The 22,532-nt window shown below is 44.4% G+C and overlaps 1 protein-coding gene across 1 annotated transcript in view; it reads left to right on the top strand.

The window, feature by feature from the left end:
• Positions 1-22,532, top strand: part of agrn (agrin) — a 556,768-nt gene that overhangs the window by 303,687 nt on the left and 230,549 nt on the right. The window contains exons 11-14 of the mRNA XM_056300025.1: positions 4,132-4,274; positions 4,588-4,693; positions 12,599-12,723; positions 12,907-13,012. Of these exons, the coding sequence (XP_056156000.1) occupies positions 4,132-4,274; positions 4,588-4,693; positions 12,599-12,723; positions 12,907-13,012 (480 nt within the window). The remainder of the gene's footprint in view (positions 1-4,131; positions 4,275-4,587; positions 4,694-12,598; positions 12,724-12,906; positions 13,013-22,532) is intronic.

Here is a 22,532-nt window from a genome sequence, read left to right on the forward strand (position 1 = left end):
GTACAAGCAGGGCTACCTATGCAGGGTTACAATGAAAATCTGCAGGATAGGGGTTCCTTGAGGACTGGGTTGAGAAACACTGGTTTAGGCTGTTCCTGTCCTTCACAGACAAATCATTAAACCAACAAATAGAGGGAAAAGTGAAAAGTCTTTCAAGAAATGACTGGTAGGAAATACATGAGATGGTGTTAGGAGTACAGCTTCTGCAGGAAGTGAATTCTCTGTTGTCCACGCTCGACAATCAAATCTGTGTTCACATCAGACTTGAGTTGGGAGTCGAACACAGTTCCCAAGTACTTTTAACTGTCAACAATTTGAACATCCTCTCCATGTATAGTGCTAGCTTTGGGTTTAGGGATCAGGAATCAGGAACAATTTATTTGTCATTTCATCTAATGTACTACGTACACAAAAGAAACAAATTTCTGTTTCCCCCAACCCACAGAAGCACAACACAGAAGACACAAACACATCCAAAAACAACACCACCAAAAACATACAAAAACAGAGAACAAAACAAAACGGCCAACAACACAGTCCACCCAGTGCAACACAGTCCAGTAACTCCACCGTGCAGACAGCGAGCGCCAGCCAGGATGACTGTCAGATCTGCCGGTCTGCATGGGCTAGCAGTTAGCTTAGCCTGCCCTGCCTCCGCGTCCCGGAAAGAACACAACCCTGGGGTGAGCCCCTGTTTGAGACCAGGACACTGGACATAATCCATTAACTAAACCCTGCTGGGTTCTGTCTTTAAAGCAACATGATCAGAAACAAAACATGATAGAAGTCAGCAAATAAAAGTCTTCCAGGGTGTCTCCCTGCCTGCTGCCCAGGGGCTGCTGGGATAGGCTCCAGCATCCCCGTCACCCTGAGAGCAGGATGAGCGGTCGGATAATGGATGGATGGATGGATGGACATAAGAACTGGGTTTCTCCAGGTGCTTATACCTCCTGTCTCTGTCGCTGCCCCACTTTAGTCTGTGCTGTGTGGTAGGCTGGATACCCCCCCCTTGTGAAACTCACATCCCTCACCATATCCAAAGTTATATTCCTTTTTGTACAATAGCACAAAAACAACCAGCAATAGCTTTGTAGCCCACACTTACTGGACAGTGCTTATGAGTCCTTGTTTGTGCTCATTTCTGCTGTTTTATAAGCAGCACTGGGTCAGATTGAAAAAACCCTCACACTTCAAGTGCACAAGCAAACGTTTTCCTTGATTGCCCATAAAGAGATGACAAAACATTTTTTTCTCAGAAGTTTGAGTAGATAATTAAGTTCTATAGATGCTTTTGATGGCATCATGTTAACTCAGTGGTCAGCTCTGTCACCTCAGCAAGAGTGCCCTGGTTTCAGTTCCAGCCCGTCTGTATGGTGGTGGTATGTTCTTACTGTGTTTTCCTGGGGTTCCTCTGAGTACTCTGGTTTCTTACCACAGTCAGAAAGCATGTATATTAGGGTAATTAGAGTTAACTTACCCATAGGTGTGAATGATTGTGTGCACACATCGTGTGATGGACGAGCAGTCTTTCCAGGGTGTCTCCCTGCCTTCTGTCCAATACCTGCTGGACTGGACTCCACCCCCCTGTAACGCTAAATTGGATTGATTACAGATAAATTATGGATAATGCTTTAGAAATTAGCATCTTTCTGATATCACACTTCCGGTGTGGAAAGATGGTGGCGTGAGCTCGCATTTGCGGCGGCCTCACCCAGTGCCAACTATGCAGTGTCTTTGTCCACATCTACATCTGAGTTTGTGGTATCGTGAAGAACTTTTGCGAGGATTTATATCTGTGATCATCGATTTCATTTGATGGCAGGGAGAGCTGGTTGATAACACCACGATAACACCGAGGGCGGTCTGGTGGTGGCCTCACCTATTGTCGATTGTGCAGTGTTTTTGTTTGTCTGCATTTGTGTCGTCATGTGGAGTGCGGGGAGGTGTGTCGAAGGTGTCTGGCTGGGAGAGCTGGTGCTGGATCAGCTGAGGGAGGGAGCTTGGTGTGCTTTGTCTTGTGGGCCCAAAGACCACGGTCCTTACTGGAGTTGTGCCCAAAGAGGAAACACCAAGGGCAGTCTGACAGGACGTGGAAGCGGGGCAGTCTAAGCTAACTGCTAGCCCATGCAGACCAGCAGTTCTGATAACACCACGATAACACCGAGGGCGGTCTGACAGGACGTGGAAGCGGGGCAGTCTAAGCTAACTGCTAGCCCATGCAGACCGGCAGTTCTGTTAACACCACGATAACACCGAGGGCGGTCTGACAGGATGCGGAAGCGGGGCAGGCTAAGCTAACTGCTAGCCAATGCAGACCAGCAGTTCCAGCAGTCATCCTGGCTGGCGTTCATTCTCCTGGACAGTGGAATTCTTGAATTTTGTTGCAAAATTACTGAATGGACCGTGTTGTTGACTGTGTGTGTGTGTGTGTGTGTGTGTTTTGTTTTTTTTTTTTTTGTTTTTTTTTTTTGCTTTGTTCTCTCTGATTTTGTATGTTTTGATGGTGTCATTTTTGGTAGGTTTTGGATGTGTGTTTTTGTCTTTTGTGTTGCACTGCTGTGGGCTGGAAGAAAATAATTTTTGTCTCATTTGTGTACACAAGTAGATGAATGAGATGACAAGAAATTGTTCCTGACTCCTGATATCAGGAAGACAGCACACATGAAATGTGCGTTCCCATTTATTCCCCAGTAAACATAGGGAGAGGCCAGCAGTATTAACGCCCTCCCATGTTTCCACGCTTTACAGGAAACATTATTACTCCTTCCCGTGTTTCCAAGCTTTACTGGAAACATTATTACTCCCTCCCGTGTTTCCAAGTTTTACTGGAAACATTATTACTCCCTCCCGTGTTTCCAAGCTTTTTGGAAACATTATTACTCCCTCCCATGTTTCCAAGCTTTACTGGAAACATTATTAGTCCCTACCGTGTTTCCAAGTTTTACTGGAAACATTATTACTCCCTCTTGTGTTTCCAAGCTTTACAGGAAACATTATTACTCCCTCCCGTGTCTCCAAGTTTTACAGGAAACATTATTGCTCCCTTCCGTATTTCCAAGCTTACTGGAAACATTATTACTCCCTCTTGTGTTTCCAAGCTTTACAGGAAACATTATTACTCCCTCCCGTGTTTCCAAGCTTTACAGGAAATGTTATTACTCCCTCCCGTGTTTCCAAGCTTTACTGGAAAGTTCCACAGATTTCAACCTGATCGCCACATGTTCACTACAGCAGTGGCATCTCTATAACGTACACAATACTCTTTAGTGTTGTCTGTTTGTCTGTAGGCTGCTGCAGAAAACTGGCGTACCATGAAGGTGGTGTGTGTGAGGGTCCTGCTGCCTAACATTCTCGATATGAACACAGGATGTGGAAAAAGGAAAATTAAAACTGAAGGGAAAGATGATATAAATAAATTAATAAATCGTTATAAATGTGATTTGTAACAAGATACCTGTTATATCAAATAAATCATGTACAGAGAATAGATAGATAGATAATTTGATATATTTGTGTCATTTTGAATGTATTTATATATGAGTATCTGTATTCAATGTTGGATTTTAATATTTGAGAGGGTGGCACTCAGGGGCCTCCATAGTCGACTAAGATGTTTGTTCTCATCTCCACCATGAGAAACTCTCATGCAGTGCATACAGTATATGTTGACTATGTAGGACAGGTCTCCTCGTAGCAGAAAGTTGACATGTCTGTTGAAATGAGCCGTGCTGAAGCTGATCCAGTTTTAAACACAAGGTAGACCACCTCACTTACTGGAGATGCAAATCATTTTAGGCGAAATGTCCCTTTAATTGAAATGAAAGAGATGTCACCTTTACTTTACTGAGTTTGACGCAGGTCCTAGCTGATGTGGGTGGTTATCTTGTGCCCCCAGCAGTGTGTCTGGCTGTTGTCCCACTGCTGATGTGACGGCACATCAGTCAGATGCAGCAGCTAAAGCTTCACGTGCAACTCTGGCTGAAATGAGGGGCTTTTACAAAAAGTCCAGATTGATGATCTTTACGTCTGATGCACAGGCAAAGTGATGCTGATAATGATTGTGTGTTATTTTTCTGGTGTGTGTGTTTGTGTGTACATAAACTCTTATGGATATGCTTTTGTCTCATGCAGACTGTGGCTCCGGAGGATCAGGGTCAGGTGTTGAGAGCTGTGAACAGGACCGATGTCGAATGTTTGGTGGCTCGTGGGATGAGGATGCTGAGGATGAGCGCTGCATCTGTGACTTCAGCTGCCAAAGCGTGCCTCGCAACCTGGTATTACACCTGCTACACCTGCTGCCGGTGCTGAACTGCTAGCCATCCTTACCTGCTCTTCACCAGGACCTGGTCATACATGCAGTTAGCTTTGCATTTACAGTCACAGTCCTGTAGTTTGCTTTTTAGGGGGCCTTCAATATGAAACCTCACGCAAACACACGTGCACACGCATGAGTGTACATACATGCACAGGCATGCACACACGCACGCACGCACACACATACCACTTCCAGTAGTTGATGTAGTTTTGACTTGCTGTGCAGGACCTTGACTAGCTGGGCGCCCATGTCATTCATGCTTTTCTTCCAAGGTGTGCGGTTCAGATGGACACGTGTACAGCAACGAGTGTGAGCTGAAGAAGGCTCGCTGTGAGAAAAAAGACCACTTGTTGATCCAGAACCAGGGACCCTGCACAGGTGGGTACATCAGATCAACCAGGAGTAAGATCCTCCCTCATGTACCGTAGCCCCCTCGCTAGACAACTCATTTTACATCCCGTTTATCCACTTACTCCATCCACTGACAGCACAGTGATGGGCTTACACTCTGCAGAGAAGCAAACAAGGTCAAAGGTCACATACTGTTAAGCAATTTATTTCAAACTTGGTTGAGTACACTTGCTCCTTTTCAGTAATTTGCTTCTAATTACTGATGCATTTGTACCTGAAAGCTGAGCAGCCATGTAAACCAGTCACGTAAAGCAGCCATGTAAACCAGTCACGTAAAGCAGCCATGTAAACCAGTCACGTAAAGCAGCCATGTAAAGCAATCACGTAAAGCAGCCATGTAAACCAGTCATGTAAACCAGTCGTGTAAAGCAGCCATGTAAAGCAGTCATGTTAAGCAGTCATGTAAAGCAGTCATGTAAAGCAGTTGTGTAAAGCAGCCATGTAAACCAGTCATGTAAAGCAGTCATGTAAACAAGTCATGTAAACCAGCCGTGTAAAGCAGTCATGTAAACCAGTCATGTAAACCGGTCATGTAAAGCAGTCATGTAAAGTAGCCATGTAAAGCGGTCATGTAAAGCAGTCGAGTAAAGCAGTCGTGTAAAGCAGCCATGTAAACCAGTCATGCAAACCAGTCGTGTAAAGCAGCCGTGTAAAGCAGTCATGTAAACAATCGTGTAAAGCAGCCATGTAAACCAGTCGTGTAAGGCAGCCATGTAAACCAGTCATGTAAAGCAGTCATGTAAACCAGTCGTGTAAAGCAGCCATGTAAACCAGTCATGCAAACCAGTCGTGTAAAGCAGCCATGTAAACCAGTCATGCAAACCAGTCGTGTAAAGCAGCCATGTAAACCAGTCGTGTAAAGCAGCCATGTAAACCAGTCGTGTAAAGCAGCCGTGTAAAGCAGTCATGTAAAGCTGTCGTATAAAGCAGCCATGTAAACCAGTCATGTAAAGCAGTCGTGTATAGCAGTCATGTAAAGCAATCATGTAAACAAGTCATGTAAACCAGTCGTGTAAAGCAGCCATGTAAAGCAGTCATGTAAAGCTGGCCCATGAGCCCCTCTGCTCCACACCTGAGCTGTTGGAGCCTTGTGAAAGGGCATGTTAGGGCAGGAGAAGGAGGGCAAACGTGTACCTTTTCCCACCTATAATTTCTTTACTGTTGTTTATATTTGAACGAGAGACCCTCTGGTCACAAGTTGGCTCCTCAGTTTCTTAAACTACCTTCAATGTGCCGTACTGTCCTTCAGGGTGCCCTACTGTCCTTCAGTGTGTCCTACTGTTCTTCAGAGTGTCCTACTGTCCTTCAGGGTGTCCTACTGTCCTTCAGGGTGCCCTATTGTCCTTCAGGGTGTCCTACTGTCCTTCAGACTGTCCTACTGTCCTTCAATGTTTACTTGCTGACTGTAAAAACTGTCAGTTGTGTAAATGAATGCAGCTTATTCAGCCAGAACACAACAGAACAACAACAGAACAGACAGAACAACAGAACAGAGCAGAACAACAGAACAGAGCAGATTAGAACAACAACAGGACAGGACAGAACAGAATAGAACAGAACAAAACAAGACAGAACAGAACAACAACAGAACAGACAGAACGGAACAACAGAACAGAACAGACAGAACAGAACAGAAAAGGACAGGACAGAACAGAACAGGACAGGACAAAACAGACAGAACAGAACGACAGAACAGAACAACAACAGAACAGACCAAACGGAACAGAACAGAACAAAACAACAGAAAAGAACGGAACAGAATAGAACAGAACAGGACAGAACAGAATAGAACATAAAAGGACAGGACAGAACAGAACAGACAGAACAGAACAGAACAGAACAACAACAGAACAGAACAAAACAACAGAAAAGAACAGAACAACAGACATAACAGAACAGAACAGAGCAGTACAGGACAACAACAGGACAGAACAGAGCAGAACATACAGGACAGAACAGAAGAGTACAACAGAATAGAACAACAGACCAGAACAGAACAGAACAGAACAGAAGGAACGTGGCAGACCAGACCAGAACAGAACAGAACAGAACAGTGGCTTTGTGGCATGAGAAGCGTTTGCTCTGACACCAACATAGAGAGCAGAGTACATAAAGGATTCTATGTGATCATTCCTGCCACAAGTCTGGAAGAGAGCGATGAAGAGAGAGGGGGATGAAGAGAGAGAGAGAGCGAGAGAGAGAGCGAGCTATGCTTTGTTTTGATGCATGCTGTGTCCCTGCAGACTCTACCTCTTCCTGAGCCTGCTGGGACACAGGCTGTCACACTCCTCCACCATCCATGGATAATCATTGCTTTGTTGGAGAGTCTTCTCTGGGTGTGGGAGCCCTGGGCTCTCCTCTTCTACTGCCTGAAGGCAATTCATATGTTTCTGGCTCGTGGGAGCTCTGGGCTCTCCTCTTCTACTGGCTGATGGCAATTCATATGTTTTCTGGGTGTGGGAGCTCTGGGCTCTCCTCTTCTACTGGCTGATGGAAACTCACGAGTTTGGGCATTTCATTGCCCTCCACATTAACTGTGAAAGACAAAACTTGATTCGACCTCAAAGCCTTGAACCTTAAGCACAACATGCCGACTGTCTAACAGAACTTACAGTCTGCACAGAACTGGTTCTTTGCAGAGGTTTGTATTTGTAGACACTTCACATGTTTGTTGGGGTGGAATATGTGCGCAACATTCACTGGTGAGAAATTTGCTTCTCAGAGAATGTCGAGCAATCCATTACAGTGGTGTTGCAAACTGAAGTAACACATACACATCTGCCTCATGGCAATATAAAGACTGGATGTTCGCAGCAGAGATGGTGTAGGATCGGACCTTGAGAATGTGAAAGTGGGCATCTGGGTGGCGTGGTGGTCTATTCTGTTGCTACCAACACAGGGATCCCGGTTCAAATCCCAGTGTTTTGTTGGGCGTCCCTACAGACACAATTGGCCACGTCTGTGGGTGGGAAGTCGGATGTGGGTATGTGTCCTGGTCGCTGCACTAGCGCCTCCTCTGGTCAGTCGGGGTAGCTGTTCAGGAGGGAGGGGGAACTGGGGGGAATACCGTGATCCTCCCACGTGTTATGTCCCCCTGGTGAAACTCCTCACTGTCAGGTGAAAAGAAGCGTCTGGTGACTCCACATGTATGGGAGGAGGCATGTGGTAGTCTGCAGCCCTCCCCGGATCAGCAGAGGGGGTGGAGCAGAGACCAGGACGGCTCAGAAGAGTGGGGTAACTGGCCAAGTACATTTGGGGAGGGAAAAGGGGGGGGGGAGAATGTGAGACAGCACAAACAGGCTCTAACCAGAGTAGAAAAAGAAGTGGGAGGCCGCGTTGCACAACTGAGCAAGAAGATAAGTACATTAGAGTCTCTAGTTTGAGAAACAGACGCCTCACAGGTCCCCAACTGGCATCTTCATTAAATAGTACCTGTTAGAGCCTGTTTGTGCTGTCCTCTGAAGGGAGTAGTACACACCGGTGTTGGAAATCTTCAATTTCTTAGCAATTTCTCGCATGGAATAGCCTTCATTTCTAAGAACAAGAATAGACTGTCGAGTTTCAGATGAAAGTTCTCTTTTTCTGGCCATTTTGAGCGTTTAATTGACCCCACAAATGTGATGCTCCAGAAACTCAATCTGCTCAAAGAAGTGCCCATCCAACCAATCCAACTTGTGGGAGCTGCTTCTGGAAGCGTGGGGTGCAATTTCTCCAGATTACCTCAACAAATTAACAGCTAGAATGCCAAAGGTCTGCAATGCTGTAATTGCTGCAAATGGAGGATTCTTTGACGAAAGCAAAGTTTGATGTAAAAAAAATCTTATTTCAAATACAAATCATTATTTCTAACCTTGTCAATGTCTTGACTCTATTTTCTATTCATTTCACAACATATGGTGGTGAATAAGTGTGACTTTTCATGGAAAACACGAAATTGTTTGGGTGATCCCAAACTTTTGAACGGTAGTGTATATACAGTGCATCCGGAAACTATTCACACCCCTTCACTTTCCCCACATTTTCTTATGTTACAGCCTTATTCCAAAAAGGATTAAATTCCTTTTTTCCTCATCAATCTACACACAATACCCCATAATGACAAAGCGAAAAAGGTTTTGTAGAAATTTTTGCAAATTTATTAAAAATAAAAAACTGAAATATTGCATTTACATAAGTATTCACACCCTTTACTCAGTACTTGGTTGAGGCACCCTTGGCAGCGATTACAGCCTCAAGTCTTCTTGGGTATGAAGCTACAAGCTTGGCACACCTATATTTGGGGTATTTTTCCCATTCTTCTCTGCAGATCCTCTCGAGCTCTGTAAGGTTAGATGGGGAGCGTCGCTGCACAGCTATTTTCAGGTCTTTCCAGAGATGTTCAATGGGGTTCAAGTCTGGTCTCTGGCTGGGCCACTCAAGGACATTCACAGACTTGTCCCGAAGCCACTCCATTGTCTTGGCTGTGTGCTTAGGGTCGTTGTCGTGTTCAAAGGTAAACCTTCGCCCCAGTCTGAGGTCCTGAGCGCTCTGGAGCAGGTTTTCATCAAGGATCTCTCTGTGCTTTGCTCCATTCATCTTTCTCTCGATCCTGACTAGTCTCCCAGTTCCTGCCGCTGAAGAACGTCCCCACAGCATGATGCTGCCACCACCATGCTTCACTGTAGGGATAGTATTAGCAAGGTGATGAGAGGTGCCTGGTTTCCTCCAGACGTGACGTTTGGCATTCAGGCCAAAGAGTTCAATCTTGGTTTCATCAGACCAGAGAATCTTGTTTCTCATGGTCTGAGAGTCCTTTAGGTGCTTTCTGGCAAACTCCAAGCGGGCTGTCATGTGCCTTTTACTGAGCAGAGGCTTCCGTCTGGCCACTCTACCATAAAGGCCTGATTGGTGGAGTGCTGCAGAGATGGTTGTCCTTCTGGAAGGTTCTCCCATCTCCACAGAGAAACGCTGGAGCTCTGTCAGAGTGACCATCGGGTTCTTGGTCACCTCCCTGACCAAGGCCCTTCTCCCCCGATTGCTCAGTTTGGCTGGGCGGCCAGCTCTAGGAAGAGTCCTGGTGGATCCAAACTTCTTCCATTTATGAATGATGGAGACCACTGTGCTCTTCAGGACCTTCAAAGCTGTAGAATTTTTTTTGTACCCTTCCCCACATCTGTGCCTCGATACAATCCTGTCTCGGAGGTCCACAGACAATTCCTTTGACTTCATGCCTTGATTTCTGCTCTGACATGCACTGTCAACAGTGGGACCTTATATAGACAGGTGTGTGCCTTTCCAAATCATGTCCAATCAATTGAATTTACTACAGGTGGACTCCAATCAAGATGTAGAAACATCTCAAGGATGATCAGTGGAAACAGGATGAACCTGAGCTCAATTTTGAGTGTCATAGCAAAGGGTGTGAATACTTATGTACATGCAATATTTAATAAATTTGTAAACATTTCTACAAAACCGTTTTCACTTTGTCATTATGGGGTATTGTGTGTAGATTGATGAGAAAAAAAAAAGAATTTAATCCATTTTGGAATAAGGCTGTAACATAACAAAATGTGGGGAAAGTGAAGGGGTGTGAATACTTTCTGGAGACACTGTATATAATTATGATTATTATTTTTATTATATTATTATTATTTAATATAATTAATAATTATTTTATATATATATTTATATATTTATAATTTTATTTATTTTGAAAACCACTTTATTTTTGCCATCATACAGTTCGGTTACAATGTGTTCTTTGCATGTAACCCATCCTATTGTATTGGAGCAGTGGGAAGCTGCGGTGCAGCACCCAGGGACCAACTCCAGTTGCTGTCTAATCTAATCTGATCTAATCTAATTTTATTTGATCTAATCTAATCTAATCTAATCTGATCTAATCTAATTTGATCTGATCTAATATTATCTAATCTAATATAAACAAATCTAATATTATCTAATCTAATCTGATCTAATCTAATATTATCTAATCTAATCTGATCTAATATAATCTGATTGGATTTGATTTTATCTAATTAATATTATCTAATCTAATCTGATCTAATTTAATATTATCTAATCTAAACTGATCTAATATTATCTAATCTAATCTAATCTAATATTATCTAACATAATCTGATGTAATCTGATTTGATCTAATCTGATCTAATCTAATCTAAACTAATACAATCTAATATTATCTAATCCGATCCAATCTAATCTGATCTAATCTAAACTAATCTAATATCTAATCTGACCCGATCCAATCTAATCTAATCTAGTCTGATCTGATCAAATCAAATCTAATCTAATCTATTGCCTCAGTCAGGGGCACAGACAGGAGTATTAACCCTAACATGCACGTCTTTTTGATGGTGTGAGGAAACCGGAGCACCCGGTGGAAACTCACACAGACATGGGGAGAATGGGGAGTTTGCATGTTGCTGGAAGGGCCTTGGGTTCAAACCCAGGACCTTCTTGCTGTGAGGCAACAGCGCTAACCACTGTCCCACCCATAACCATTTTCATAGTTTTTGCCATCATGCATATTGGTTGGAAAAATTACTTTACTCACGAGCTTCATTTTTGAGATGTTGTACACAGGACCCTTGTTGGCTGACTTGTGAGGCAAGTGAAGATGAGCCTTAAATGTGGTCTTTTAGCAACAACAACAATAAAAAACCCTAGTGCCTTAGTTAGACTCTGTACTTAATTTCCATTTTTTATGACTTCTGAATTGCACTCGCTGGGTAGTTTATTATTGGCTTCTGCTGTCTACAGTAAGTGTAGGCTGGTCATTCCTGCAAGTTGAACCAGGAAGTAGCTCAGTAACCGACCATTGATAATATTGAACATTTTAATTTACATTTTCGTTTTCATTTCCAAATATGTGGTTTAGATAATAGTGGCACGGTGGCGCAGTGGTTAGTGCAGTTGCCTCACAGCAAGAAGGTCCTGGGTTCAAGCCCCGGGGTAGTCCAACCTTGGTGGGTCATCCCGGGTTGTCCTGTGTGGAGTTTGCATGTTCTCCCCGTGTCTGTGTGGGTTTCCTCCCACAGTCCAAAGACATGTAAGTCAGGTGACTTGGCCGTACATAAATTGTCCCTAGGAGTGTGAGTGTGTGTGTGTGTGTGTGTGTGTGTGTGTGTGTGTGTGTGTGTGTGTGTGTGTGTGTGTGTGTGGGCGGGCCCTGTGATGGTCTGGCAGCCTGCCCAGGGTGTCTCCCAATGACTGCTGGAATAGGCTCCATCATCCCCATGACCCTGAGAGCAGGATAAGCGGTCAAGATAATGGCTGGATGGATGGATGGTTTAGATAATAATGTCAATTTGGATTAAATAATTGGGTTAAATTCGGGTTGTTGAAACATGTCTGATGCTCGTGCTCCATTGTCCCATCAGAAGCCGTTGTAAATTTGAGTCCAGTGGTGGTCCCTTGTCCAAACGCTTCACAAAGAAGCATTAAGTAAAATGATGTCATAACCGATATGCGTGATGGCAAAAACTACAAAAATAAGACCTGAGTTATAAAAGAGCTGAATTTTACAAAAACAACAGTCTCAGCACAGCGGTTGGGTTGGAGGGCAACACCCTGGCAGATGATAAGACCAAGTTGGATTGGGGGAATTAAAGTTGAAGTGATGTTGTTGCAAAGACCCCAAACTCAGAAACTGAAGTGCTCTGGCCTCCTCTCCTGCTGCTGTTTCATTCCCTCCAACAGAACACTTGGGAAGGATGGGTAATTAGCCAAAATGCTCAGAATAGTACATATATTTACAAAGAGGAAAGTGTGTTTAATGCAGCGCCCTTGCTTATAAAACCATAACACATTCCTACTGTATGTCATAATTTGAGATTTTTGAGTGGGAAAATTGTTTTCCTCCCTCAGGTCCGGAGACCCCAGCTTCATGCGATGAGTTGGAGTGCAGTTTCGGAGCCTCCTGTGTTGAGCTCAATGGCCAAGCCCACTGCGAGTGCCCTTCGCCTGACTGTAATGTGAAAAACAAGACTAAGGTGGGTGCATTAACCGGAGAGACTCCAGAGCAAATAGTTTGGCCCTCCTCTGAATTTCCTACAAATTTGAACCACATCAGTAAAGAAAACACAAACCTGAGCCACTAGACATGGTTTTACAGTGCTGGCGAGAGGCAACATGTTTATGGCTCCATGTCCTCCATCTGTGTCGGTGTGGAGCAGGTATGCGGCTCGGATGGGGTGACCTATGCCGACCAGTGCCAGTTGAGGACGATAGCCTGTCGGCAGGACAAGGACATAACAATAGAATACTTGGGCCAGTGCACAGGTGAGCCTCACTGACGCCTTCCTACATCACACACACGGACAGCCAGCGGTTGTCAGGGTGCCGTCAGCGCAGGATCTATGCCAGCGTCTTGACATTTCTGCACTTCCTGCGTCCCCACACCCTGTCTCGCCACGTGAAAAGGCGAAGGCAGAATGAAACTGGGTTTGAGCTTTATGCTTAAGTCCAAGGGAGGGCCCACACTATGCAGACTGTAATAAAGTCCATCCCAGTCCCATTTTATTTCATGTCATTCCATTTGGCAAACTTGATGGCATAAGTCCTACTTAGCCAGGTTGAGACTTCCGGGCGACCGGACATGCAGGACATGAGCTCCTGGGTTTACAGGTGTCATTTGTATTTCAGAATGAGACAAACTCTACTTTGCATTGACCACGACGGGACACATCGAGAAATAAACCACTAAAAGAACCAATCTAGATCTAATCAGGACAACACTTTTGCGAAGGACACCCCATGGCTAGCTAGCAAAACAAACCCCACTGAGCTAGCTTGGAAAACACTCACACAAAAAAAAATAGAAAAAGAAAAGAAAGAAAGAAAACCCGACCGAGAAACACCGAGAAAAGGAAGGAAGAAGAGAACAAGCAGAAAGTCGCTCCGCCTGTGTTGTGCTACACAGAGTGAGTACACCGCCACTCAGCAGTTTGTCCTTAGCGTTTACGTTTTTAAGCTAGCTAGTTTATTAGTTAGCTAGCAGGGTATCGGAGCTGCGGCGGCGGTCCCTCCCCTCCCCACTGCCTGGCGGCGGTAACCGAACAGAGCGGCAGGTGTCACCATCGGTGAGAGTAGCGGTACATGTGAGGAAGAGGAGAAAGAGGGAGAGCCTTTTATAAAACCAACCCAGGCTGGCAGATGTTGCCCTGCAGGTGCATGCCCTCAATCTGACTGCAGCCTGAGCTTTGCAGTCTGAGACATGGTGGCGGCGTTGTCCTCTTTGATTTTTTGCCCCTCTTTTAGGACGTGCATTCACCAGCAAACACTGTTGTGAGGAAATGCCTCAATCCCCGCACACAATTTGACTGCAGTGAATGCGTCGTCGTTCCTTATCGCAGGGAAAATACCAGAGTGTTGAGAGGAAAGCTGTTCCCCTTTGACTGATTGTGGCGATCTTCCTCTCTCTCTGGTCCAGCTGCTGGTTTGCCTTTGATGGAGAAGAGGAAATATTTTGGGACAAGTACCAAGACTGACTGTCTTTCATGCATTGCAGATATACCTAGCTGGTGGCCAGCTTGTGTTGTGACAGGGTTACAGACGCTGTTGGAGAGCAGTACTGTTTCCTGGTCATATTGAGGGTGCAGTCAATAAGTGTTTCTTTAGTGATACTCACTGGTGAACATAACACCAAGTGGGGATTCAAACAATGTCAACAATAATTGCCTTGAGTGACTGTGCCTTGCAAGTACTTGCAAAAGCCTAACGCTAATAAGGGCCCCTGCCTCCTCCTTAGCCCTACCACTTGGCGCTATCCCTCCGTTTTGCACGCCCCCGCGTAGTGTAGGTTGCCCCAGTTTTATTTGGGATATAGGGGCATTGTTCCTCTAGCCCTCCTGATGGTCCTCCAAATGGAGCATTTTCCGATGCACACTCGAACACGAGTGGTTGAATGACTGCGTTGCGAACTGTGGCTGAAGTAGATTGAAAATGGCTACTGCAGTAAAGCCAGTCCACATTTCGAAAAACACTGTCAAGCCAGCCCCCACGTTGTTTTGTGGTACGCGTATACTAGGCATTACGGCAAGAACGGGTAAGAACTGATTTCAAAATAAAAGTGACTTTCCGGTGAATGTGATTTCTGATTCATTCAGTCAGACAGTCATTCAGTCAGTCAATAATGAATGAATAAATAAATGATAAAAACACGTCACTCAGAAAATATCAGCACAATCTGATGTGCAATTCCAAATTAAAGCCTCTTAAATGTAATATATGAGCTATGTTCGCTCCGAGTTCAGATGAGCATTAAAAAGAAACTGCCTGTTCCACAGACTACTTTATCTTCAGACTGACAGCACGCCACCCTACAGTGTCACTCAGGAAATATCAGCACAATATGGTGTGGAATTTCAAAATTGAAGCCCTTTAAAATGTCATATTTGAGCTATGTTCCCTTTGAATTTAGATTAGAATTGAAAGGAAACTTCCGGTTTCCACGGCCCTGTTTAACTTCAGACTTACATCATACCACCTCAGAGTGTCTCTCAGAAAATATCAGCTCAATCTGATGTGGAATTTCAAAATTAAAGCCCTCTAAAATGTCATGTATGAGCTATATTCCCTCCATAGGCATCAATTGTGTATGGCACTGCTGCCACATCCATCACTATCTATGGATGGAGGTACTGGCACCAACATGTTCATGCAGCACGCGCACACACACACCCACACACACACACACACACACACACACACACACACACACAAACAAACAAGTGTTGTCACAGTCATGTCAGCTTCCCAATAAAAGTTTTTTGTTACTGGCCAATGGGCCTGTTATTGTACCATCACTTGACAATACAACATATACAAAGTGATTCAAAGCTCAAATTAGCCTTATGCATGCACACACACAGCATAAAATCTAATTGTACACCCAACAAAAACTATAAACAGTAATATTGAAATAGAGTACTATGGTGTGAAATTGTAAATTAGCTTACTTGTGCTGATTCCAGCAGGAGATGACAGGGTTTGGTGTTGAACGATGACTTTATTTCATTATAGTCCAACGAGGCAGTCAGTTCTCTTTCAGAGGAGAGCAGGGACAGAGTTCAGTCTGGATGTCATAATTGATGCCCTGATGCCAGTTTTTGTCTGACTTACAGCTGACAAGAGTCTTTCAGCAGTGCAGCTTGTTGTGGGAAGGGTGACGAGGACCCGTAGGAGACGATTAATTTTGGGAAACATGTCACTGGGGCATGTGTCGAGCTCTTCAACAAGTGATGACTGTGACCTTTCTCTTCAGTTGCCATACAAACACTTCATGTTCTGCATCTTCCACAGCGATGGAGAAGTGTGTGCTGGTGGCCTGTATTAATGCCTTGTATTAATCAATACAAGGCCGTATTAATGCCTTGTCACCAAAGGTGTTTGACTGAGGCAAGCAAGTAGTAGCAGCTCTCATAAACTCATACGTGTCTGCCTTAAAACCAGTGTTCAGTTCCATGCTCTGCCTGTCTAGCACATCATTCCCTATTGTTCTTAGATCTGAGTTGTCCTTTACACGTGATGCTTTGCCCATGCTAGATTCAACCTGAGTATTGCCCAACTTCGCTGGCAACTTCCTCTTTCAACACCCAGTGAGTGACGTCCCAGCTCAGAATGTCATATTTCTTCATCAGATCATCTGTTAGTGTCATTCCTTTGTCAAAGTCGTTTTCTGTATCCCTGAATGTATTACAGCTCTCCTTACGACACTCAGTTAGATCAATGCAATCTTTAACTGATATGGTGGAAATGCCATAGTCATTCATTTCAAAAAACTTATTGAACGTGACAAGTAGAAACACATTTTTTTTTCCGTTTGCATTTGCTGAAGTAGAGAGTCGGCTTCAAGTTTTGTGTGTGTGTGTTTTTTTTTTTTTTTTTTTTTTGTTTTTTCAAGTTTTTCCCCATTTTCTCCCCAATTGTATCCGGCCAATTACATCACTCTTCCAAGCCGTCCCAGTCGCTGCTCCACTCCCTCTGCTGATTCGGGGAGGGCTGCAGACTACCACATGCCTCCTCCGATACATGTGGAGTCGCCAGCCACTGCTTTTCATCTGACAGTGAAGGGTTTCACCAAGGGGACGTAGTGTGTGGGAGGATCACGCTATTCCCCCCTTGCCCCGAGCAGGCGCCCCGACCGACCAGAGGAGACACTAGTGCAGTGACTAGGCCACGTACCCACATCCAGCTTCCCACCTGCAGACACGGCCAGTTGTGTCTGTAGGGACGTCCAAACAAGCCAGAGGCAACACAAGAATTTGAAATGGCAATCCCTGTGTTGGTAGGCAATGGAATAGACCACTACACTACCTGGAAATGTCATATTTTTGAGTGATTTGACAGAGGGGTAGAATGTATATGGAGAAAAGAGTAGGACCTAGGATAGAACCTTGTGGGACCCCGCAAGAGACACTAGCTGGGGGAGAGGGAAAATTGCCTATATTAATGGAGAAGCTTCTATTTTTTAAGAAAGATTTGAATCATTTTAAGACAGCAATCAACACCAACCCCATACTGGAGACAGTCTCTTAAAATGTCATGATCCACAGTATCAAACGCCATGCTGAAGTCAAAAAGAATTAGAATGGCAGTCAGTAAAGCTGATCAGGTCATTATGCACTTTCAGCAATGCAGACTCTGTGCTATGATAAACCTTAAAACCTAACTGAAATCTTCCCAAGATGTTGTTTTGTTGTAGATAGGGCAGCAGTTGACGGAATAACGTTTTTGAGAACCTTTGAAAAGAATAGAATTTTAGAAATAGGTCTGTAGTTACTAGGTAAGGTAGGGTCCAAATTGTTTTTGTTTTTGTTTTTTCTGGAGGGGCTGGACCACTGTGTGCTTGAAACATGTTGGAATGGTACTAGTGCCCAGGGAGCTGTTGATAATGTAGAGGATGCTGGGACCAGCTATGTCTGACATCCTTAAGGAGGGCAGTAGGGACAATGTCATGGGGGCAGGTTGTAGGTTTCATGATAGAAACAACCCTTTAAGGGTGGGTAAGCATGATAACTTGGAAGCAGCCCAATTTAGAACTGACAAGTGAGACAGCTAAGTCATGGGTGGGGGTCATTCTAATATCCTCATCTTTGCTAATGAAAAATTTGAAAAGATTCTTTGCACTTAACAGGGGACATATCTAAGCTGGTACTGGGAATGGGGCAGATGACATAATTTATGATACTGAATAAGACCTTGGGATTATGAGAGTTGTTGGAAATTAGGTCAGAAAAGTATTTTGCTCTTGCAGCCTTAGCTGCTTCTTGATATTTGTGAAGATTGTTTCTCAAATTGTTGAAGGAAATTTGAAGCTTATCACTTTTCCACTTTCGTTTGGATACTCTGCACTCCCTCCTCAGGGCTCTGGTGGTCTTAAGCCAAGGCAGACCTTTAGGCTTAGGCTTTTTCTATTTAAGGAAAGCAACAGTATTCAGAACAGAAAAGCAGGCGGTATTAAAGAAGGAAGGGAGTTCCTCAGTACTGAGATGGGGGGGGGGGGGGCGACTCAACAGTGCATTAGGATCAGCTATAAGAGCCTGAGAACTTATTGGCCTTCAAAGAGTTAATGTAACGAGAGTAATGTACAGGGAGATAAGATTTAGCAGAAGAGAAAGGCAGAGATTCATCGATTATGACAGCACTATGATCTGACAGAGAAGCATCAATTATATCGGCATTGCAGATTGGAAAACTAAACAATAAGACTAGGTCGAGTGTATGACCTGGCTCTATGTATTTATGTATTTTTGGTGGACGATGCACAAGAGCAATTAAGAGGGGATTGACTAGGTCCACTTTAATTAATTACACCTCAAAGCTGGGGAAATAATCAGAGTTCAGTAGGAAACAATTATAAGTGTTTTTTAAACACAGCAGCTAGACCCCCACCACACCCAAAGGGTCTAGGCGTGCTAAAAAAAAAAGTTAGTTATCTGGACAGAGTTAAACAAGTGGAGCAAGCTCACCAGTGCTCAGCCAGGTTTCTATCACCAGTAGGAAATCCAATCCATGGGCGGCGAAAAAGTAATTGAGAATAAAAGTCTTATTGGATAAGGATATCATGTTGAACATAGCCACTTTGGCTGAGATAGCGGTATAATCTGACAACAGTTAACATGCCAGAGGGTGAAGATTCTGTAGGACTACACCACCCCACTTCACAGGTAGCCTGGTGGGGCATCCAGGTCTGTGTCTGAGATAATAATAATAATACATTTTATTTGTGGGCGCCTTTCAGAGCAACAAGCAGCACTGTGTCCAGCATAAAATCAAAACAAAGCAGGGTAGACAATAAAAAGTTAATACAACAGAAAAGTATAAAATCATCATCTGCACAAAACTCACTGAAGCGTGGATCAGACTGAATATGTCAGATTGAAAAGGTGTGTTTTGAGATGGGACTTGAAGGTTGAGAGTCAGTGTTGCGAAGGTCTTGTGGGAGAGAGTTCCATAGAATAACTGAAGGCTGTAGACCCCATGGTAGTCAAGCGGGCCGATGGTGTTGTGAGTTGGAGAGGAGAAGAGGATCTGAGAGTGTGGGAGGGCGTGTGGACATGAAGGAGTTCGGAAAGATATGAAGGAGCTAGGTTATTAAGGGCCTTAAAGGTGAGGAGCAGGATCGTGAAGTCAGTACGGTATTTAACAGGGAACCAATGGAGTTGCTGAAGAATAGGAGTGATATGATCTAATGAAGACGTTCTGGTAATGATATGGGCAGCTGACTTCTGGACCAGTTGGAGTTTATGAAGACGCTTGAGGGGAAGACCAAAGAGGATAGAAATGCAGTAGTCAATACGGGATGTAACCAGGGTGTGAATGAGGATGGTGGTGCTTTTAGGTGTAAGTTATGGCCGAAGACGATATTACCTAATTCAAGTACAGGGAAATAGCACTGGAGCACTGAGACTCTATATTTGCATGGTAGTGCAGTTAGAGGTGCATGTCACCCTTTGCGAGTGCTTTGAGAATTACACGGTTTCTTTTTGTCTTATTTGTGCAGATTTAGTGGCCACAAAAGCTGCACAGTCCTTTTGTGAATTCACCAGTGAGTTTTTGTCAGTGATTATTTGGGGTGCTTTATCTGTGCCAAACCCTCATGCCTCTTGGTGCTTGGCCAACCAATTGGGTTGGGTCTAACGGCAGACTGAGGACACCTCCAACTCCTCCCTGCCTCCTCCAACACCCACCACCGCGAACCCTCACCTAACCCTAACACGTGTTCTTCTTGTGACATTTTGCCAGTTATTCGGCTACTGGTGACGTAAATGTAAATGTGTCCCATTGTGTAGTTATATAGTTATCCCCTGATCCCTCATAGCTTCATCCTAAAGGGCCAATACCCAGTCGAGGGCTCGCTGAAACCAGGGGAAAGTAATGGGACTGGGCCAAGATCTCACAAGATCTCACAAGTTTGCAAGCTACCAGAACACCAAGAGCCTGCATATAATTCAAGTGAAGTGTAATGATATTGCAAACACTGCAATATTCATAAGTACTCATGTTATACAACAGTGTGTACAATATTTTACCTTATCATATATTGCTAGATATTTAATGATAACGCTGCTGACCTTTGCAGTATTACCGTGGCCAGCACGGATTGGTTTTTATGCCATTATAGCAAAATTTTCACCCTCTCTCAGAAGACAGTTATATTTATGATGTTTATGCTACTTCTGGAGCGGCATTACCATGTAGTTTCTTCACCACATGAAAAGGCTTTTTTGAATTCTTTCACTCTTTCATATGTAAAATGTCATATTACTGTGTTCAAAACTCATAGTTTTGAATACAGGATTGTAAAAGGTGGGCTGCCCTCAAGTGGTGTTTTTACAAGAAAGATTCTGAGCTGCAGTGTAGGCTTTGCAAGCTAGAAACCTCAGCACCTGGCAAAGATGTTATAGATCAACAAGTCTTTCCAACCCCCCAAGAAGTGATGGTAATGTTTTGCTAAAGTCAATTTTTTTACTGGTATCACTTTTAAGGGGCAGGCACTGCAGACCGGATGCATTTGGCCATGGGCTACTGCCAGGTGCCTTGCATCTTTAGGAAAAAACGTATCAGCTTAACTTAAGCACTTTGTGATCACAGATTGGGTGAGCGAAACCTGTTATCAGACACGCTTAAACCTTCATCCCTCTTCCCCAGTCCTTCTGGTGGACTTTGACATAGCTAAAGTAGGTTACGTCAATGTGAACCGTGGATATTGAAATGATGTTCACTTCCCTTTGCAGGAGCATGGACATGACCACAGATTTGCTCAACTACAGTTAGACAAAGCTTTGATAAAAGGCTGAACATCTGGTAATTACAAATTCAGTGCCATGGGTTAGCAGCAAAACTAGAAACACACATGTATTCTAGTTTCACATGCCTCTGTTGCCTGACAGTAGCGTCACAGGTAGATGTAATGTTCTACCTAGCATGTGTGCTCATGTATAAGTAGAATCGCAGGTAGACTGCTCTACCTAGCATGTGTGCTCATGTAAGGCAGAAGACAGTATGTAATGTCTCTGTGATGGAGGCTTATGGGACAGGCTAATGTTCATGCCCTCCGAAAGCCACAGAGGATCCTTTTATCTTTCTTACAGGACGCAGTAACACCATGAGCTGCTGCGTCGCTGCTTCAGGTTTCAGGGGTCGATCACAAGCTCATTTCACGTGTGGCTGGGTACAAATTTGTATTTGCTCTGCCTCCACTCCTCAGCACACCAGAGCCTTCCCTGCTCTCCTTTCTGCTGTTCACCATGGTGCTCCTGTAGAGACAGCCCGCGTGCCACAACATAATACTTCCTGAGCTGCTGTGTCCTTTCATAAGACAGCAAAGCTCGCACGAATGACCCCATATTAACCTCCTCTAACAATAACCTGACAGTGAGAGGACTTGATCCATTCTAGTTTTTATTATTTATTTTTTTTTGTGAATTTTTTCCCACTTTTTCTCCCCATTTGTACTTGGCCAATTACTACCCCACTCTTCCGAGCCGTCCCGGTCTCTGCTCCACCCCCTCTGCTGATGCAGGGAGGGCTGCAGACTACCACATGCCTCCTCCAATACATGTGGAGTCACCAGCCGCTTCTTCTCACCTGAGAGTGAGGAGTTTCACCAGGGGAACGTAGCGCGTGGGAGGATCACACTATTCTCCCCAGTTCCCCCTCCCACCTGAACAGGCACCCTGACTGACCAGACGAGGCGCTAGTGCAGCGACCAGGACACATACCCACATCCAGCTTCCCACCCGCAGCCATGGCCAATTGTGTCTGTGGGGACGCCCGACCAAGCCGGAGGTAACACGCGGATTCGAACCACAAAGCAGAACTGGAGATCCCTGTGTTGGTAGGCAACAAAATAGACTGCTACACTACTGGACCCCCCTATTTTAGTTTTACCAAACCAGTGGGTGTAACTGCTGTAGCACACAGGCACTAACGGCTGGGGAAGAATGCAAATCAACAGTCGTTCAGCAGAAGCAATGTCCTGCTCCTGCCTCTAGCAGACAGGAGCTCTGATTTTATCCAGCATGCTCAGAAGTTGTCGAGCTAAGGGACAGCGCACATAGTCGGAGAGTCACCTTTCACTCAAAGCAGTAGCTTTACAGCATCCAGCCTGTGTTTCTGCACAACATAAAGCTGTGCTAAAGAAAACCAACAACATTGCAAACATTACTGTAAAACCAAAAGAGGCACAACGTTTGGATAAATAAGCACATTCTAACACTGGAAAGCATGGCCCGCAAAGTTGGCAATGACTGCCTCCCCATATGGTGTGACCACCTAGATCTTTGTGGCAAATTGG

Source organism: Lampris incognitus, chromosome 2 (assembly GCF_029633865.1).
Source record: "Lampris incognitus isolate fLamInc1 chromosome 2, fLamInc1.hap2, whole genome shotgun sequence".
Classification (NCBI taxonomy): domain Eukaryota; kingdom Metazoa; phylum Chordata; class Actinopteri; order Lampriformes; family Lampridae; genus Lampris; species Lampris incognitus.